This window comes from Podarcis erhardii, assembly GCF_964252035.2.
Source record: "Podarcis erhardii genome assembly, chromosome: 3".
NCBI lineage: Eukaryota > Metazoa > Chordata > Lepidosauria > Squamata > Lacertidae > Podarcis > Podarcis erhardii.
Genome location: NC_138507.1, coordinates 89,539,710 through 89,561,017, shown reverse-complemented (window position 1 = coordinate 89,561,017; position 21,308 = coordinate 89,539,710). Strand labels below are relative to the sequence as shown.

The following is a 21,308-nucleotide window of genomic DNA, read 5'->3' as shown; positions in this document are numbered from 1 at the left end:
CCTGCGGGCAGTCCAGGAATCAGCGTGTTTTTACATGAGTAGAATGTGTCCTTTTATTTAAAATGCATCTCTGGGTTATTTGTGGGGCCTGCCTGGTGTTTTTACATGAGTGGAATGTGTGCTTTTATTTAAAACGCATCTCTGGGTTATTTGTGGGGCATAGGAATTCATTCATTTTCCCCCACCCAAATACATTCCAGCCCCCCACAAGGTCTGAGGGACAGTGGACCTGCCCCCTGCTGAAAAGGTTTGCTGACCCCTGGCTTAGTTTGTGGTAAACTCTGGCTTACTAGAATTCACAAACATGCAATTTCCCTGAGAAGAGTTCACTGCTGCTTTGCTCCTACCCCAGTGGGGTTTTTTTTTTTTTCTCTGCCAAGCAAAGTTTGGCTTGGCATGTTGTCTGAACACAAGCTCTTACGTTCTCTTCTTGCTAGCCATGAGCAGTCCCTGTAAGCAATAGTTTGTCTTACTGTGGCAGGCAAACAAGGACAATTGCTGAAGGTATTTCTCTCCCGTGAAGCCCAAAATACTGAATAGGTCATTTTTCCTTCCAGGGTACTGACCCTGCTCTAAAATGTGTGTATGCAATTATCTTTTGCTTCTGTCTGCTCTGTGCAACTCCTCCTTTGATGTGAACCATGAACAGTATTGTTTTTAGAATGTTCTCTCTTGGCCTCATTATTTCTTTTTTCCAATTACAACAAGTTGTTTCCATTCCCTTCATAGATTTCCCAAAAACCAGTTTTCTAGATTTATATCTCCCCAAGATTTGAAAAAACTGCTTTGGGTTCTTTGAGGAGAAAATGAATTTCCTTCTCTGCACAGCCCTTATCTCCGCCTGCATTCCTCCACTCCCCACGATCTGCCTAGACTTCTCCACCTTCCCTTTGTCTTTCTCTCCTCCTCTCCAGAATGCGTGCCTTCTTTCATGTTGGCGAATGTGCCTGGAGCCACCTTCCAGCTCTTTTTCTCCATCCAGCCTTAAACACATCTATAAACTCTCAACAAAACATTAGAGTTATCATTCTGTTTCATTGTTAGTTAGCCTGTAATTAAAGCTTTTCACCCGTGAAAGAGAAAATACATTATACAGATCTCTAAGCAGGCACTTGACTAAAAGCCCTAAACCTTTAAAATGTTTCACAGTGGCCAGTTGCATTTCTGATTTTCATTTTCTAAATGGTTTGTTGCCACAGAATATATTTATTGTAGTCACTGGGCATGTGACCCAGAGTCACTGAAGGTATTATCCAAGACACCAAGATGTGTGTCAGGAGCCTGGCAGTTGTGTTAGTTGTTCATTTGGGTTCCACTAAGTAGGTTCTACTTAGAGTAGATCCTTTGAAATTAAAGATCCCGAACTAGTCATGCCCATTAGTTTCAATGGTCTGGTTCACTCACAAACCATGGTTTAGCATGGGGGGGGGGACTCCCAGGGAGGAGATTGTGGCTGTTTTGCTCATGCTTTAGTTCTCTCCAGGCTAACCGTGCCCTATAACCAAGGTTTGTCCTATGGTTTTACAGCTCATGGTTTGTTGTTGAAATGTGCTTGATGTGTGGCAGGAATATAACAGATGGGACAAGGGGCAAAGTCGAGAGCTTAGAATCGTAGAAACAGAGAAGCAGAAATAACCTCAAAGGCTATCTAGTTTAACTCCATGCAACAGAAAATCTACTGTTGTGCAGCAGATGGCTTAGTTCATGGGTAGGCAAACTAAGGCCCGGGGCCAGATCCGGCCAGATTGCCTTCTCAATCCGGCCCGTGGACGGTCCGGGAATCAGCATGTTTTTACATGAGTAGAATGTGTCCTTTTATTTAAAATGCATCTCTGGGTTATTTGTGGGGTCTGCCTGCTGTGTTTACATGGGTAGAATGTGTGCTTTTATTTAAAATGCATCTCTGGGTTATTTGTGGAGTATAGGAATTCATTCCCCCCCCCAAAAAAAATAATCCGGCCCACCACATGGTCTGAGAGATAGTGGACTGGCCCATGGCTGAAAAAGGTTGCTGACCCCTGGTCTATAACTTCCAAGGCAATCCATTTCTTCCTCAAGCAGCTCATACCATGAACACATATTTCCTGAAGTCTAATCAAAATCTCCTTTATTGTATTTTGGGGCTATTGGTTCATGTACTGCCCTGTGGAGCAACAGAAAACAAATTTGCTCCATCATCCATTTGAAGATGGCTGCTGTGTCACCTCTAAATGGTCTCTTCTGCTGTGTGTCCCCCACAACTTTCCTCATATGTCTTGCCCTCCAGGACCCTTGTCGTCTTTGTTACGCTCCTCTGGACACGCTCCAGTTTGTTGGCAGCCTTCTTAAACTTTGGTATGCAGAACCACAATCCCAGTAAAGATCAGCTGGATGCAGGATAGTAAAAACTGAGGAGCAGGGACTGAGATTAGAGATGTTGGCCAGCCCTGAGAGGATGAATAATAAATTCTCAGATGGTGCAGATCCTGCAGATAGAAACAGCACAGGAGTCTGTAAGGACACATGGACATTTCCAGAAACTTGTGTGTCCTACAGTGATCCCTAGGCTAGTATGAACTGTTGGTGTGTGTTCGTCTGTGTGTATGTTTAAGCAGGCTACTTTAAATGTTTATTATATTTGAAGGCTGATTTATCCCAGCTGTCATTTCCACTTTACACAGTCTTCTCTGTTTTCCATAGAGGTGAGGTCGCTGTTTGTAGTGCTAACTATTTCCATGGCAGTAGACTGTGATGCCATCAGTGGAAGATTTAGGCATTCCTCTGAGTACTGGCAATTAAAAATTATGGATTGTGAGATAAGGCTTGCCTTTACCAAGCTCTATGGCATTATAGCCCACATGGGGCTTGGAAACCATTGCTTAATTCTTTGGGGCCTTAGCATGGGTAATGGAATAAGTGAATTGGGGTTGTTTGATCTTAGAAGGAAAACAGTTATGTTTAAAATGAAATAAAATCAGCAACTCAAAAGCGTCTTCTGTGCTTGTGTGGAAAGAACATATATAAATTGCAGTCTGATGACTACAGTTTGTGCACTGAAATTCCCAGAGAAATTTCTATTGCTATGCATCAGTTGGGAGCATTTCAGTTTGCCTGTCATGTGACATTGTTTTTGAATGAACATGCAATGAAAAACTAGCTTTAGCCCTTATGAAACTTAGAAGTTAGCCCCACTGCATTCAGTAGAGCTTACTTCCAGCTTAGTGTGCATATGATTGTGGCCTTAACCTTTCCATCATGTGCGTTTAAGAAATATGTTTGCCAGAGAACAGTAACCTTTTGATATTTGATAGTATGATTGCAAAACTGTGTCAGCTGGCTTTGTTCCATTCCAGTCAAAGTTATTTGAGATTCAGGTATGCTGGATTAACAAATTTATAGACTACAGATCTGATCATAGCACAGGCTTCCTCCTGACATCTATGGATATATCCTTCTTTAAATTATATATTTTGGGTTATAGGCAATGTTAATCATACTCAGAGTAGACCCATTGAAATTAATGGATATGACTAACTTAGGTCTATTCATTTCAGTAAATCTCCTTTGAGTAAAGCTTAGTGTGTCTATTGCTACAGAAGCAGCCCATGAAATGGATCAGTTAAAAGTTATGAAATAGGAGAAGGCTATACTGTATAAACAATTTGGAAAACTGTTCTGCTGGAATTGCACCAAATGTGTTCGTGTGCACAGAAAATTAAGATAAAAATTTGAAAAGGGATTAGTAGCACTATGGAAAGTGTGTGGGGAGGGTAAATTTAAAAACTGTTTCTGTTCCTTGAAATCTCCACTGGATGCAGCTATTTTAGCAACAGTTTAACAAAAATGGAATCATTCCAGTGGAATTTTAACAGTAATCAGGTCAGGCCCCTGAACAGGGTTAAGGAAATTTTGAGTGATAATAAGGCCGCTAGTATTTGAATATCTTCAAATAAGAGAGAGTTCAGATACAGAGTGGAATTGAGACAGTTAAATACTGTTGAAGGATTAATTTGAGAGAAACCAAGAAATATGCTGTTTGAAATTTACCAAATTATACTGAGTAAGAGAGAAGACAGAAAATAGGATTACACTTGAAAATGGGAAGCAATGATAGGAGAGGGGTTCTAGAGGATATGAGGGAATATATGAACAATATGAATTGTATCAATATCATTAATAAAAAAACTCAAGTTATAGACTAGGTGATATTCAACACTTTTAAAAGGGTATATGTGATGCTGGTAACAGTAACTCTTGGAAGTGTTGAACAGAGTGGATGTTATCCACTGTTGGTGGACTTCCCAGAGGCAAAACATTTATTTCAAGAAATCATATTTAATATTAGCAGGATGTCTTTTATATGGTGTTAGCAGCTAGGATGCTGCGTGTAAAATACTGGGGGAAAGGAAATTCTTCTAAAAGAGTGGTTCACTAAACTATGGGAATTTGCAACTGTAAGTAAAATTAGATGGAATTTTAGGGTTAGACAAGAAAAGCAGAGGATTAATAGATTAGAACAAGAATGAGACCTGTTTAAGAATTTTAAGGATGATCAGGTGTAACACTGTGAGCAGAGGGTTTCCCACGACTGGTAGAAAGTGGCATGAGAAGTGGTGCGTGGCATCACGTTGGCATCAGTTGTCAGTCTAGTGCTAAAAATGAGTGCTGTGTGCTAGACTGCAGAAATCAGGCAGTGGCTGCAGACATGGCTAATATTTAATCCTGATGAGGGTTAAGAGGGCAAAAAATAATCACTTCTGGGTGCTAGAATTCTGATGATGCAGTTTCTTCTTTGCCATCAGCACCCATTATCTGGACATAAATTGAATTTGTAAGTCTTGAATGCTGAACGGATAATATAAGTGGCACCAGCTTCCAAGGAATCTGGGAAAGGAGGGGACTTGTAAAAATCCTGTTGTCAAAGCTAAAGTATGGCTGGCATCCTTGTCCTGCCCTTTTCATCTCTTATGTACAAGCTGTGAGAGGCTGTCTTCTCATGCCTTGTTACAAGTGTGCTCAGTTGCCCACATTGCTGAGATGTAGCCACCCTGAGCCTTTGTAGTTAGGTAGTGACAGAAGAGGAACATTTCTCCCAGCGATCTATCTCCTTGCATGATCATCCTACATAGATCCTCCATGGGAATGTGAAACTCGACTCAAACAGGAGCCAATTTGTCCCAGGTCTTGTATTATATGGACTCTGTTCATTCTTACAGCTCAGTCCAAAGGTGGAATCTAAGATTCTTCATAGACAATATGTTGAGCCAGTCTCTTCTGTTAGCAACCTGGCTACTATTTGTCTCAGGCAAGCCCTCACTCTGGTTGTCATAACCAAAGTTGTGAGGAACCAGTGGCAAAACTTCAGGGACATCCTCTGATGATCAGAGAGCCCCATACCCACACTACTGTAGGCTAGGACTATAGGCAGGGACTCCTCCAAATGCATTATACAGTGGTACCTCGGGTTAAGTACGTAATTCGTTCCAGAGGTCTGTTCTTAACCTGAAACTGTTCTTAACCTGAAGCACCACTTTAGCCAATGGGGCCTCCTGCTGCCGCTGCGCCGCTGGAGCACGATTTCTGTTCTCATCTTGAAGCAAAGTTCTTAACCCGAGGTACTATTTTTGGGTTAGCAGAGTCTGTAACCTGAAGCGTCTGTAACCTGAACCGTATGTAACCCGAGGTGCCACTGTACCTTCTTGATAGGAGATAATTTTTTACAAATTACAGTACCATGAGTAAATCTGACTTCCTCCCTGTCTCCCTTATTTGGTGTTTTTTTTTCAAACTTACTTGGACTTTGGAGGTTTTGAGACGTGCTTTGGATGCCCTGCAAAGTTTTCACTCCATCTCACCATATTTTAAGATATTCACAAACTGAACATTGTGCTGTGTTGTCAACACCCTTATAACATTTTTTGTTGCCAGGAACAAAGTCCTGTGTAAACATCTTCTGCTATGTGGCATTTAGCATGCCTCCTTGCCAGTTCTTTTGCCCGTTTCCTTGGTTATTAAGTATTTTCTTTAAAGCAATGCATTTAAGACTTCTGCTCAAAACTCTTGATGTGTGACAAACCCAGTACACCAAGGTTTATAAGCAGATCACTCACCATTGAAGATTTTTCTTTAAATTCCTTTTATTTAATATGCTTCTGTATATTTTCTATACATATGTGCAGGGGAGGAAGTCCTATTGAACAGACATGCTTAAAATTGCAGTGTAAAGTGACAGGTTGTTGAGCTCAGCCCCAGCGCACAATCGCACAATTTAACATGTTGCTCTGTGGTAGCGGTAGCAGCAGCTATGGCAGTTGCTCTCAGACCCCTTATCTGAATGGTCTTCCCCAGCTGTAGGTAGTAGGGTTTCACTCTTTGTATCAATTTTTATTCCTGTATGTGTTAACAGTGCTACAAATAAATGAGTCACTGCTCCACTTTCCTGAATGAAACAAAAATAGGATGGGGGAAGGCGGTCATATCAGATTTTTCCAGGGGATTTTGCTTTGCATCCACAATTCTCTCATGATGTAACATAAGTAAGGACCAATGAAGAGAGGCTATAGTTGAGAATGAATTCAGTCGTACTATGGGATTTCTGATAGTCTTTGGCAAGGCAGTAAATTCTGACCATTGAATACAAATGGTCTCAATCCATCTCTATGTTAATGTTTGAAAAAATACTTATGTGGGACCTTTTCTGTTACTTATTTTAAAAAGTGCTGGGAGTTCCCCAGTAAAAACCTACTGAGTTTTGAGATCTATGGGGAGGCCTGGCTTGTGGTACCCTCATGAGTATGAGCTGGAGTGAGTAGCAGGGTCTTCTCAGTGGCAGCACCTCGTTTTTTGAACTCCTGCCCAGAATAGATACAGATGTCCTCTTCTTTATATTCATCCAGGTAGCAGCTGGTGACCTACCTATTTCTTCAGGTTTTTGGAGCATAGTGAGAGTAGCCCGGAGCTGCTAACATTTGTAAAATTCAACATAAACAAGTTAAAACACATATCACACTCAGTTAATCCGAGTGTGATATGTGTTTTAACTTGTTTATGTTGAATTTTACAAATGTTAGCAGCTCCGGGATCTGCATGAAGTATAAGGGGGGGGTGTTTTTGTGCCACCTACCCTTCATCAAGTCAGGTTCTTGGGTGGTATGCAGCATATATCGTGTCAAATTTCTGAAACTGAAAGATGGCAGCACACACACAGGTGACCATAGAGACTGGGAGTCTCCAATATGGCACCCTTAGACACCCTGATACCTGTGGATACCTGTCAGTTTCTTTCTCTTTTTTTAAAAGACTTTTGTAGGGGGAGTTGGTTGTTTGGGGGGGGGTGTTCTTTTCTTTTATGCTATATCCCTGATATAGTGGGGGATCCCTGATGTAGGCAGACTGTATTCCTGTCTATCATTCCATCAGTCCCTCAAGAAGAATCCTTCAGAGAGGCTGTGTCTCAAAGCACCATCAGCAGTGACATGGTGCCAGAAAGAGAACAGCCAGTGCAAAATAGCTATTATATTAACAAAGGTCAAGATTAATTGGCAACATGCACAATTAAACTGGGAAGAAAATTGGGGAAAGAGTTGATTTAATTTAATTCTGATTACATTACAGAGTTTGCTGTATACAATGGAATGGAAATTATGTTAACTCATCTGTAGACTATTTTAGTGGTGTGCACATATCCATTTCACTTGCAGTGTATGTAATTCTAACCATGCTTACATCAGAAATAATTCCCACTGAGCACAATGGGAATTATTCCTTGATAAGTCTGCGTAAGGTGCCAGTCTGAATGTTTATGTCAGTTATGAATTACCATAGAAAATGTTGTAGGTAACAATTGTGAACATCCTAACAAAGTTGTTTGGGTTTAGTTTGTAACGTTAGCTGTTTCTGCGTATGTGTGCTTTTGGTCTATTATGCAGTTTTGTGGCAATGTTAGTAAGTGTAGAATTCTGATGCTTCCTTACTCGTACAGATTACTCATCATTGTCAATTCAAAGCAGCGGTCTGAAATGCCTTTTAAGCTAGTCTGATGAAAAGCAAAATCTAATAATTGCTTCTCATTGCAGAAATCTGTGACAAGATAATAGCATTACATTTTAACAATACTTCTATTTTATTAATAGCTGTATCGGTAAAAGTGAACCTTCCATAACTGCGTATAGATGAGTGTTTGGGAGTATGTTTAATATGCAAGGTGGAAATGTGTTTGAGGAAGAATTGTTCTTTCTGATGATTGCTCTGTGTGTGTGTGTGTGTGTGTGAGAGAGAGAGAGAGAGAGAGAGAGAGAGAGAGAGAGAGAGAATTACATAGAATTTGCTGAGTGGTTTTCATCAGATTCCTGGCATAATTGTGCAATTGCATTTTTTGTAAAAAATAAATAAATAGTTAGGTTTTAATTTTTTTATAGCATATGTTATCATTATCAGCAAAGGTAACTGTCTCATCCTCTTCTATTAAGCCATGGATGGGGAAATTGTGGCCCTCCAAATGTTGGCTTCCAACTCCCAATGACCAGGGGTGATGAAAATGGTAATGCAGCAACAGTGGGGGAGCACCAGTTTCCCTAGCTCTATGCAAAGTTGTTGACCCGGGAACTTTAAAGCTTTATTTTGGACCTTGTGGTTCATGGTACCACCTTCTGCTGTGACATATCTGTTAACAACAAAGTTCAATGCATCTGTTTTAAGGCCTGTTTTTCTTCATACTAGTTATAGTGGTGGAGAAGATTTGAACAGAGAGGCTTATAGTGAAAGAGACTGCATTTACCTATACAGTGGTACCTCAGGTTAAGTACTTAATTCGTTCCGGAGGTCCGTTCTTAACCTGCAACTGTTCTTAACCTGAAGCACCACTTTAGCTAATGGGGCCTCCCGCTGCTGCCACGCCGCCAGAGCACGATTTCTGTTCTCATCCTGAAGCGAAGTTCTTAACCCGAGGTACTATTTCTGGGTTAGCGGAGTCTGTAACCTGAAGCGTCTGTAACCTGAGGTACCACTGTACTGGATTACTATTGTAAGTACTTTTGGATGTATCCCAATAGCTTTGATTCCTCTATTACATTATGTATATGCCCAATTAATATGAGGTTTGTAATTCTTACGATTTCAGTTGTTAATTCACTCAAACCCCATATTATATTTCTTTCTTTAACTGCCAGCCTTACCACACGCCTGCCAAAAGCTGGAGAAACCATACACGGTCACAGGTTTTTCTCTGGATTTGGAGGGAAAGGTGCCAACCAGTGTGTCCAAGCTGCTCGACTTGGGGCGAAAACCTCCATGATATGCATGGTAAGCGTCTTCTGGGTTCACACCTGTTCCAAATATACGTATGGTCGTAAGTGTATTTTTAAAAAGCAACAGTGAAAAACAAATTAAGAGCAGAGGGTTCAAGTCAGCTTTCTAGCAGTGCACCTTAAGCTAGCTCCTCAGAAGCCTGGTTAGAAAGCATGGTCTTTATTGCTTTCCTTAAAAACAACAGTGGGGCAAGTGGGGCATATTTTCCTCAGGAGGGAACTTGATATAATGGGTACCCCCACTGCAAAACGCTCTGTTTGTCAGGCTGCAGGGAATCCGACCCACCCCCCACAGTAGGCTGCCAGGAATAGACAAAACAGGGAGAGTTCTTTCCAATGTCTTTTTATTCAATATTCACAGAGAGAGGCCTAGAAATGCTGCCTCTTAGAGTAATGGCATTGCTCTGACTAATCCCCACCCCCCTTCTCTCTTCAGTCATCAACAGCACCACCCACTGTATGGTGGCTGCTTAGGGCCATTTGCCAACGAGCCCTTTGCTCTCCTATTTTCAATTCTCACTGGGTTCTGGGAGAAAGGGGGTCTGGATTGCTTTCTAGTGATAATGTGACAGCCGGCTGCTCCGGCTGTTTCCCCCTCCTCCTCTCCCGTTATTTCCCAACTCTGCCCTTCCTCTACCTCTGAGCTGTGACTTTCCTCAAACCACTGTTGTAAATCTATGCTGTCTTCCTCTTCTTTGGAAGGTTCAGGAGGGGTAGGCGGTCTCCACCATTCCTCCAGTCCCTGACACTGTTTCTAGTAGCAGTATTCTTACTTGAGATGCTAGTGGCACCGTTTATAGCTCTGCTCAAGGGAGATATAGGAGTGGATAGTCTTTAAGGTATCCCAGGTACAGACTATTTGAGATGGGGATAGGCTGTAGCTCAGTGGGTATAGCATACAGAAGGTCCCAAGTTCATTTCTTAGCATTGCCAGGTAGGGCTGGGAGAGACCCCCTGGCTGACTTTCTGGAGTGCTGTTGCCAGTTATTATTTTTATTTTATTATTTATTTATTTAATTTCTATACCGCCCTATACCCAAAGGTCAGGGTGGTTCACATAAAATATCAAATACGTAAAATCGTATCAAATACATAAAATCAGTTAGTGTCAACAATACTGAGCTAGATGAGCCTGTGGTCTGACTCGGAATAAAACAGTTTCCTATGTTCTTATATTCCTGCTTTCCAAATGTCATTGGACTCAGCCCAACTTCCATCAGTCCTGACCATCAGTCCCAGACAGCATGTCCAGTGATCAGGGATGATGAGAGCTGTAGTCTTAACATTTGGATGCAAGCTCTCCTCTCTTCTTTTGAAGGCTGAAACCTGCACCTTGGACTTCTCATAATGCTGTAATGGACTAGTGAAAACAAACAAACCCTGTATTGCTGCATCCTGGACCAGCTGATGTTTCCAAAAATGTCTTCAAGGACAAGCCCATGTATGTCATTAGTCAAGGCAAGAGATAGCCAAACCAGGCCAGACAATGGTTCAGCCCTTCCAGAAAGGGGTCCCCCAACTGGTGAAAATAACTCCTGGCCATAGACAGACACATCAACTTAATGGAGCAAAGCCAAATTGACCGGTGCTCATAAGGACTGTGGCCCTACACCCACCTTTAACAGACCATCCACCCCCAGCATCTCCATTTTATCTGGCCGAGCTTCAGTTTTGTTCCTTTGCAGCACTTTAAGAATGAAAGTCGCCTCTGAACCTCAGTTGTGCTTTGTTAGCAAAGGCTTGGGTATGCTAAGTATGGAATGTAAAAAAGCTTTCAAATCGTAGGTCACTGCCAACTGCATTTGTGATGCTTGCAGGACTGATGTGGGGAACAATCCTCTGAAAAAGCATTGCTGTTTTCGTTACATAATGGTGTGAGTGTGTCTATGACAACAATGAATTTAGAAGCTGAATTATGACATCCTAAAATATGATTTAATCCCCCCATCCCAAATTCATTTTACTAGATTTTTAATTTTTGATAACAAAGTTGAGATTCCTATGCAATAAAAATAAGAAAGATACTTCTTAAAAAAGTTGACCATAGAATTTAGTTATGCAGAACAGATAGTTGTTGTTGTTGTTGTTAATTGAATTTATACACTGCCCTATACCTGGAGGTCTCAGGGCGGTTCACAGAATAAAAAAACCCAAACCAACCACAAAATACATAATCAAAATAAAAACAACAACCCAATAACCCTGCCCCAAAACCCCACATTTTAAAAGGGCATAGTGCAGTAATAAATGCTTGTAAATACTCCTGCCCATCCCAATATAATTAATTTGCAGATTAACAGATTATTTTGATTCTGTAGGCCAATCTTAGCCAACAACATCCTGCTGGAACATTGGATACTAGGTTGGTGGAAGGGGCAGTCCAAAAATCAGGATGGCACCCTATCATTGCAAAACCAATTACCTTCCCATTCAAAGTCTTAACTTTTGTTATCAAATGCTTGAAGGAAGGGGCACAAGAAAGAAATGACGCCCAAATAGAAGGTATATTCTTCCCAAAGACCTGTCCTTGGATCCTATCCCTTCCAACTCTACAATTCTATGAAATTAGTACCATTTTTTTTTATTCCAAACTGACTGAAATCAGTGGCTTGAAGCAAAAAGAACAATTTAAAAAGTCTTAGATGGTTTTATGCTGCATTCTGCACTACCCTAATGCATTGAACCACACAGAACACTCTAGGGAAGCATAGCTAATGTCAGCTCTGGTAAAATGTTAACATACGAATCAAGGACCGACTGGGAATCCTGAAACCACAAATCGTTCCTGCTCAGTTTCAAGAACCACTTGACATGTTTATTTGTCTAATTCCTCTCTGGTCTGTGACCCCAATAGTCCATCTTTACCAAAGTGTCCCTGATGTCTATGTTCTCCCTTAGGAGCAGTGATATTCTTTAATGGCATCTTAATAGCATCTTCTAAAATGCTTTGTCTTGCTATATGCTTTTGAAATCACTTTCAACCCATGGTGCTAAACATTCGCTTAAAAATCTGGTTTTGTGGAGCTTGTTTTATGGATATCCTATTTTTGCATTTTTAAAATACTCTTCTCCCAGAGAGACCTTACACTACATTATTTTGCAATCACTTTATACGGTGAAAGAAATCCCAAGTGGGACATCATAGAATCCTAAATATGAGTTGCAGCAATACAGCAAAATAATATGCCTATTAAACTTTCTGGGTGGAATTCAACATATGGTATATGCATGGGGACATGATTCATTCTCACACTGAGATGTTTCCACCCCCTCCTCCCACACTATACACCCCTTAAACCTCTTTGGAGCTTCCCCCAAACCTCCAGAGCGGATTTAAGGGGTGGAGGAAGTCCCCCACTTCTTTGAATGGACCTTGTTATGCTCACGGAACAACTTGGTTAAATCCCACCTCATGTATTTGAAATGGTCTTACAAAACAGGAGTGCAGAATGCTTTAATGTTAAAATTTGCTGAAACTACAGCCTCAGTAAATCAAGATGCACAAGAAGAGAGTGTACCTCCCCCCCCCCCCGTTGATATAGAATATTTCCATTTGGAATACAATGCTATGACACATGTGCAATATATAGTTGCATAACATCAACTAAATGTAAGAGATCTAATGTTTTTTTTCACCTTTGCTGTGTAGGTTGGGAAGGATTCCTTTGGCAATGATTATCTTGAAAATTTTAAGAAACATGGGATTCCCACAGGTAAACGTTTCATATTTTAACTATGTTGCACCCAAGTAAATCACAGACCATCAGCGGTATGAGGGTGGGGGCAGCAGTGGCATCCTCCCAAGGCTGGTGAGACAGTACCAAGGTCAGGAAAGCTCTGGGTTGGCAGTGGCAGCCTGCAGGTGTATGCCCACCTGCAGAGCCGCTGCCAAGCTAGAGCTCCCCTGACTTTTCCATGTCCACATCCTGCCCTATAGCCATCCTGATGAGCACAGGCCAGCCAGAGGCTACTGGATTAGACCCATAGAAATGAATGGGCAAGCTTCCAAGCAGTTTACAAGTATGCAAACCAATTACACAAGCATTAAAATATAAATATCCATAATTAAAATACCCAATAAAACAGCACTGTAATTGAAGCAGGAGAGTCGTGTCAAGAGATCAAGGGGAAGGCCTGCTTAAACAGGTATGTCTTAAAAAGCTGGCCGAATGCCAATACAGATGGGACCTCTCCTTTTTCAGCAGAGTGGTTCTTCAACAACTAGGCCACCAGTGAAAATCGTTACAGTGTGACGTGGATAAATGGATTCCGTTTGTTCATCCTAATGCCCTGACCCTGGGAATGTCTGGCTTTCAGATAACCTGGTCCAGAGTTGTTACTTGCGCAGAAAGCCCTAAACAACACCTTCAAACTGTTTTGGCGACTGATAGTTAGCAAATACAGGTCCCATAGCCCAGTTGTGACGTGTACCTGGTAAGGGACACCACCCACCACCCAAACAACAGCCTTCTGCACCAGCTGCCATTTCCAGAAGAGCCTTAAGGGAAGCCCCACACAAAGCCCATTACAGTTGCCTAAATGTAAGGTTCCCAGCACAGGTGCCACAGTGACCAAGCTCCTTTCTGCTTTTGTGTTTTTTCTTTGTAGAGTGGAATTCTTATTGACCTGAAAGCTTGTTTGTTTGTTTGTTTGTTTGGCTGAGGAATGGGGAAAAAATGCTTTAAATAAATAAATTGTATTAACACAGTGAGTTGTTCTATAGCAAGTCAGAGACCATCGGCCCATCTAGCTCATCCTCTAATGTACTCAGCTGCCTCATCCCAGCCAGACGCAACAAATCACTTTGTTCTGCAGGAGAGGGCATCCTGCAGATGTCATCCTATAAGGAGATCAGTTTCAAATGATGCCAGCAGACCTACCCTTTGAATAAACCCTCCCATTGCATATTGGATAGGTGTCGCCTCTATGGGTTTTCAGCACCTCCTAAAGGCGTTCCTCTTTCAACAAGCCTTGAAAAAGATTTATCCCAATTGGTATCTGTCCTGGATCTGAATTGATTTTATGTGTGTAGTTGTGCTCACCCTGTGGAATGCCCTCCCATCAGATGTCAAGGAAATAAACAGCAGTCTGACTTTTAGAAGACATCTGAAAGCAGCCCTGTATAGGGAAGTTTTTAATGTTTGATGTTTTAATGTGTTTGTTGTTTTACTTTGCAGTAAGTTGCACAGAGTGTAACCAGTCAGATGGGCGGCAAATAATAATAATAATAATAGTGTTTTAATTGTCTTTATATGCAATTGTAATAATAATAATAATAATAATAATAATAATAATAATAATAATAATAATTATAATAATAGTTTATTTATACCCCGCCCATCTGGCTGGGTTTCCCCAGCCACTCTGGGCGGCTTTCAACAGAATATTAAAATACAATAGTCTATTAAACATTAAAAGCTTCCCTAAACAGGGCTGCCTTCAGATGTCTTCTAAAAGTCTGGTAGTTGTTGTTCTCTTTGACATCTGGTGGGATGCCACTACCAAGAAGGCCCTCTGCCTGGTTCCCTGTAGCTTTACTTCTCTCAATGAGGGAACCGCCAGAAGGCCCTCAGCACTGGACCTCAGTGTCCGAGCAGAACGAAGGGGGTGGAGACGCTCCTTCAGGTATACTGGACTGAGGCCATTTAGGGCTTTAAAGGTCAGCACCAACACTTTGAATTGTGCTCAGAAACGTACTGGGAGCCAATGTAGGTATTTCAAGACTGGTGTTAATGTGGTCTCGGTGGCCGCTCCCAGTCACCAGGCTAGCTGCTGCATTCTGGATTAGTTGTAGTTTCCAAGTCACCTTCAAAGGTAGCCCCACATATAGCGCATTGCAGTAGTCCAAGCGGGAGATAACTAGAGCATGCACCACTCTGGTGAGGCAGTCTGCGGGCATGTAGGGTCTCAGCCTGCATACCAGATGGAGCTGATAAACAGCTGCCCTGGACACAGAATTGACCTGTGTCTCCATGGACAGCTGTGAGTCCAAAATGACTCCCAGGCTGCACACCTGGTCCTTCAGGGGCACAGTTACCCCATTCAGGTCCAGGAAGTCCTCCACACCTGCCCACCTCCTGTCCCCCCAAAACGGTACTTCAGGATTCAGCCTCAATCCGTTAGCTGCCATCCATCCTCCAACCGCCTCCAGACACTCACACAGAATCTTCACCGCCTTCACTGGTTCTGATTTGAAAGAGAGGTAGAGCTGTGTATCATCCGCATACTGATGAACACCCAGCCCAAACCCCCTGGTGATCTCTCCCAGCGGCTGCATGTAGATGTTGAAAAGCATGGGGGAGAGGACAGAACCCTGAGGCACCCCACAAGTGAGAGCCCAGGGGTCTGAACACTCATCCCCCACCACCACTTTCTGAACACGGCCCAGGAGGAAGGAGCGGAACCACTGTATAACAGTGCTCCCAGCCACTCTAGATGGTCCAGAAGGATGTTATGGTCGATGGTGTCAAAAGCCGCTGAGAGATCCAGCAGAACTAGGAAACAGCTCTCACCTTTGTCCCTAGCCCGCCAGAGATCATCAACCAGTGCAACCAAGGCAGTTTCAGTCCCATGATGAGGCCTGAATCCTGACTGGAAGGGATCCAAATGGTCCGCTTCTTCCAGGCATGCCTGGAGTTGTTCAGCAAACACTCGCTCAATCACCTTGCCCAATAATGGAAGATTTGAGACTGGGCGATAGTTGGCCATATTGGCCGGGTCTAAAGATGATTTTTTAAAAAGCAGTTTAATAACCGCCTCTTTCAGCGGGTCTGGGAAGGCTCCCTCACAGAGAAAAGCATTCACCACCCCACGAAGCCCATCGCCCAGCCCTTCTCAGCTAGCTTTTATAAGCCAGGATGGGCAAGGATCCAGGAGACAGCTGGTTGGCTTCACTCGTCCAAGCAGCCTGTCCACATCCTCGGAGGTAACAGATTGGAATTGATGCCATGCAACTTGACTAGACAGGACTCTAGCACTCTCCCGCCCCGGCCCTGCTTCCACAGTGGAGTCTACCTCTTCCCGAATCTGAGCAACTTTATCTGCAAAAAACAGATAATATAAGTGTTTTATATTGTATTGTAAGTTGTTTCAAGATGCTTTATGGGAGGTGATTCATAAATGAAATTAATGATGATGATAATGATGATGATGATGATGATGATGATGATGATGATGATGATAATAATAATAATAATAGTTCAGCATTGTCTACTACATTGTTAGCAGCTCTCCAAGATTTCAGACAAGGACTTTTCAGAGTCCTACTTTAAGATGCCACGGTTTGATGCAAGTGCAAAGTACTTGCTCTATACCTGAGCTACAATCTTCCCCCAAAGACGGAAGGATAAATTACAGTAATGAGACACAAACTGTCCTCTGAATCCATCATTAGTTGAGATTTTAATCTGGAACTAAATCAACAGCCATTATAATAGTTACAATGAAATATTAACAGCATTTGAAAGCTAACTAGGTGGCATTTCTAAGTATTGAGTTGGATGCTACACACAAGGAAAAAGAGCCACCTGTGTGGTCTCTTTCATAGTTGTTTATGAGGTCCAAAGGGGAATTTGCTTTGGAAAGATGCAGAGGCTGCATTCACATCAACACTGCACTAATAATTTCTATCCAAAGTCCTCTTCCTCTACTCAGCAAAGCAGGCCAGCAGAGACATAGGAAGTTTGTAAAACTGTGCACATAAAACACAAAAAAGTGGATAAAGAAAAAGAAAATCTTCATAATATTAGAATTCTAAGTGACCCAATGAAGTTGCTTGAACAGTATGTTCAAGACTGGGGAAATGTATAACTGTGGACATCACCGTGTGCAGAAGTCACATAAATGTTTATTCTGCCATGTGTACGCGAATTAACAGTACACTGCAGCTTCCAGTAAAGTCTATATTAAAAGCCCGCTTTTGCTGAAACAGAGAATTAACTGCAGTTAATTAATCTGAGTTTGTTTTTATTGTCTTGTGATTTTATTTTAGCATATATGAGGTTCTCCTCACACCCTGGTATTGCTGCAGTTCACCACACACACACACACACACACACACACAGTGGTACCTCGGGTTACATACGCTTCAGGTTACAGACTCCGCTAACCCAGAAATAGTACCTTGGGTTAAGAACTTTGCTTCAGGATGAGAACAAAAATCGTGCAGTGGCGGCACAGCGGCAGCAGGAGGCCCCATTAGCTAAAGTGGTCTTCAGGTTAAGAACAGTTTCAGGTTAAGAACGGACCTCCAGAACGAATTACGTTCTTAACCCAAGATACCACTGTATACACACACACACACACACACACACACACACACACACACACCAGTGGATTTATCCTAGTTTTCACTATTCTTAATGGCATCTTTTTTTCTTTCTTTTTTTAAAATTGCCATAAGTACTGTGCTAAATCATTACGCCTTATTTATTTTATTTTATTCTAGAATTTGTGGGCCAAACAGAGGGTGCTGCCACTGGAGCGGCTTCGATCATTGTCAACAAGGAAGGTGGGTATCTAGGGATATTCTGAATTTTTTCCCAACTGTTCTTCTAATGAAGTTGCTGGGTTTTGAAGTGGGTGGGGAATCAATCATTTTTCTGGGATTCTGAAAGTTAAAGTGGCACTGTGGTTTTGCGTTCACTGAAAACTAAAGTTCTCCTCATGCATGGACAATAAATAACTGTTGGAGCGGAGGTAGAGAAAAGAAAAACCAACCCAACAACATCCAGGGAGGACAGCTCTACAGTTCATTACATTAGTCAGTACAATATTACTCTTCCCATTTACACTATCCTCGCTTAGCGGAATTAGTTTGCTCGGTAACAATAAAACCTGCAGTTTTATCCTGCTCTTCCTTTTCTCGCAAGCCTTCGTAGATAGGTTTTGTACCATTCATATTTTCAAGAAAAGGTCATTTATAACAGAAGGGAGAAGAGCTGTATCTCATTGGTAGGACATCTGCTTTGCACGCAGAAGGTCCCAGGTTCATTCCCAGGTTACACAGCAGAGCCAACGGAAGCCAGGCTATCCCATCCAGATCGGGACACGGGTGGCGCTGTTGTCTAAACCACTGAGCCTCTTGGGCTTACTGATTGGAAGGTTGCCAGTTCGAATCCTTGTGATGGGGTGAGCTCCCATTGATCTGTCCCAGCTCTTGCCAATCTAGCTGTTCGAAAGCACACCAGTGCAAGTAGATAAATAGGTACTGCTGTGGCGGGAAGGTAAATAGCATTTCCACGGACTCTGGTTTCCGTCACAGTGTTCCGTTGTGCCAGAAGCTGTTTAGTCATGCTGGCCACAACACCCGGAAATCTGTCTGTGGACAAACGCCATCTCCCCCTGCCTGAAAGCGAGATGAGCACCACAACCCCATAGTCCAAGGCTGCTTTACCTTTTACCTTTTACCTATCCCCATCCAGGTAGTGGGGGTGGGGAGAGAAAGTGGCAAGGCAGTGTCAGGTAGTATCAGGGCCCTTGAACTGTTTTGTTCCACCATAAGAAACCGCCATTCCATTCTTCCTTGTTATTGTCATCTTTTTATCTCCACCCACCATTCCTTTGAGATACAAGATGTTCCCTTGTTGCTGTTGAATATAGCTATCCTGGGAATAAGAGCGAGTATTATGACAACTTGGGGTCTTCCGGCTATTTGCTATGACATTTTACTGACCCACATATGAGTTTTTGGTAGGGCAGATGCCTTGGGGTCGAGCAGGCTCTGACAGCATTGACAGAACTGTAGTATTCTGCAGACCCCTTCCTTGTGTTGTCTCTCCCTCCAAATGCTTTGTGTAATTTTCCACATTGTTTGACTTGTTCTTACGTGTGAGATGTCCTCTTGTAAAGTGCAGATTGTTGTTGTTGTTTAGTCGTTTAGTTGTGTCCGACTCTTCGTGACCCCATGGACCAGAGCATGCCAGGCACTCCTGTCTTCCACCGCCTCCCGCAGTTTGGTCAGGCTCATGTTTGTAGCTTCGAGAACACTGTCCAACCATCTTGTCCTCTGTCGACCCCTTCTCCTTGTGCCCTCCATCTTTCCCGACATCAGGGTCTTTTCCAGGGAGTCTTCTCTTCTCATGAGGTGGCCAAAGTATTGGAGCCTCAACTTCACAATCTGTCCTTCCAGTGAGCACTCAGGGCTGATTTCCTTAAGAATGGATAGGTTTGATCTTCTTGCAGTCCATGGGACTCTCTGGAGTCTCCTCCAGCACCAAAAGTGCAGATTAGCTCTTACCAAACCAAAGGAGAACATTCATCCCTAGTCTGGAAGAGGAAAGGATCGATGGCTGACTTGTTATCCTTGATCAAATTCCATAACACTCTTTTCTAGGAGCTATTTCTGTTCTGAGCAAGGATTTGATGGGCTAAATAGCTGATATGCCTACATCAGGTTAATTAGTACAGTTAAGCTGACCCTGCCCAGAACCTATTGCTTAAGACAAAGGTACAACTTTGTTTTCCCCATACACGAGTTCCACAAAAAACCAAGCAAAGATCAGCACTTGTAGACATAGGCTGGGATCTGGAGGGCAAAATTCACTTCCGCTCATGCAAAGGCTTCTTCTCTGCATGGCATTCGATGGCATTTTGGACGACCTTCCCAACCTATGTTCAGTCCTGCAATAAGCTCCCAGTATCTTGCTATTCCGTGATCACCTCCAATATTCACATGCTTTTCTTGTGCTAGTCTAGTGAGATAGTGCTGGGGGAACACAGTAATTCTGGGTGAGAATGACATCTCCTTTGTTCCCCGGCATGGCCTCTGATCGGGCGTGTCGGCATGTTATGACTGTGAAACCTCAAAGGATACTGGCCAGTCTAGCTGAGAGCACCAAAATAGGCTGCTAAACGATATATATAAAAGCCAGGACAAGTCCGTGACTTCCCTGGGCAGCTTCTGGGGGCTCAAAACCCTGGCAGGGCCAAGCACTGTGCTAAAGACCTGGGGAGGTCATCCAGCACTTCGCTTTCCTACAGTACCTCTGATGTAGCATTGTTCTGGGACACTGGGAAATTCTAAAAAGCAGAGTGTAAGATGAGCCTGCTGGAACAGGCCAATGACCCTTCTAGTCTGGCATCTTGTTCTCACAATGGCCAACCAGACACCTTTGGGAAGCCTGCAAACTGGACATGAGTGCAACAGCACTCTGCCCTTCTGCAGTTCCTAGCAATTGGTATTCAGAGGTACAATGCCTCTGACAGTGGAGGTAGAACATAGCCATTGATAGCCTTGTCCTCCATGAACTTGTCCGATCCTCTTTTAGATAGCTTATTCGGTAGAGCATGAGACTCTTAAATCTCAGGGTCGTGGGTTTGAGCCCCGCGTTGGGCAAAAGATTCCTACATTGCATGGGGTTGGCCGATATGACCCTCATGGTCCCTTCCAACTCTGTTCTATGATTCTGAGTTGGCGGCCATCACTTCTTCATGTGCAAACAAGTCCCATAGTTTAACAATGCGCTGGCTGAATACGTTCTTTCTTTTATCTGTCCTTGAACGTTCAGCTTCATTTTGTTGCCGAGCAGCTTGGAGATCACTGTAGCACTGCTGCCACCCACCAACACTGCCAGGTAAGTGTTGGTCCCACCAACGCAGGAGACAGAGACAGTTTGCCCAGGGCCCCCTCAGAGTTGGAGCCAAACCAGGAAACCAGCAGAAGCCTGCTTCAGCTTAACTGTATCTTTTGCTGTTAATTAATCATTACACAAAGACTGAAGAAAGACTTTTTTCCATGCATGCGGATGCCTGAGTACAAAAGGTCTTAAGTGTACCTTGATACCAGTGAAAGCTTGTGTGTGTGTGTGTGTGTGTGTGTGTGTGTGTGTATTTACACACACGTAAAATTTAAAGAAGTAAGATTAAAGAAAAGTATGTCAAACACAAACTTTGACTCTGGAGGGGCGTGGGGAGATGTTACGTGGATCTCGTGTGTTAGCTTAATAAACTTGGCAGCTGTTGTACAGCCAGAGGGGTGCATGTTGGGTTTTTCAACATCGTAGGCAAGAGGTAAAAACAGAGGAG

General features: G+C 42.8%; 1 protein-coding gene across 3 annotated transcripts in view; it reads left to right on the top strand.

Moving 5' to 3' along the window:
• The window catches only part of RBKS (ribokinase), a 65,482-nt gene that overhangs the window by 5,657 nt on the left and 38,517 nt on the right, over positions 1-21,308 (top strand). For all 3 annotated transcript variants that reach the window (XM_081854201.1, XM_081854203.1, XM_081854202.1), the window contains exons 2-4: positions 9,147-9,279; positions 12,934-12,997; positions 17,731-17,793. In XM_081854201.1, the coding sequence (XP_081710327.1) occupies positions 9,147-9,279; positions 12,934-12,997; positions 17,731-17,793 (260 nt within the window). The remainder of the gene's footprint in view (positions 1-9,146; positions 9,280-12,933; positions 12,998-17,730; positions 17,794-21,308) is intronic.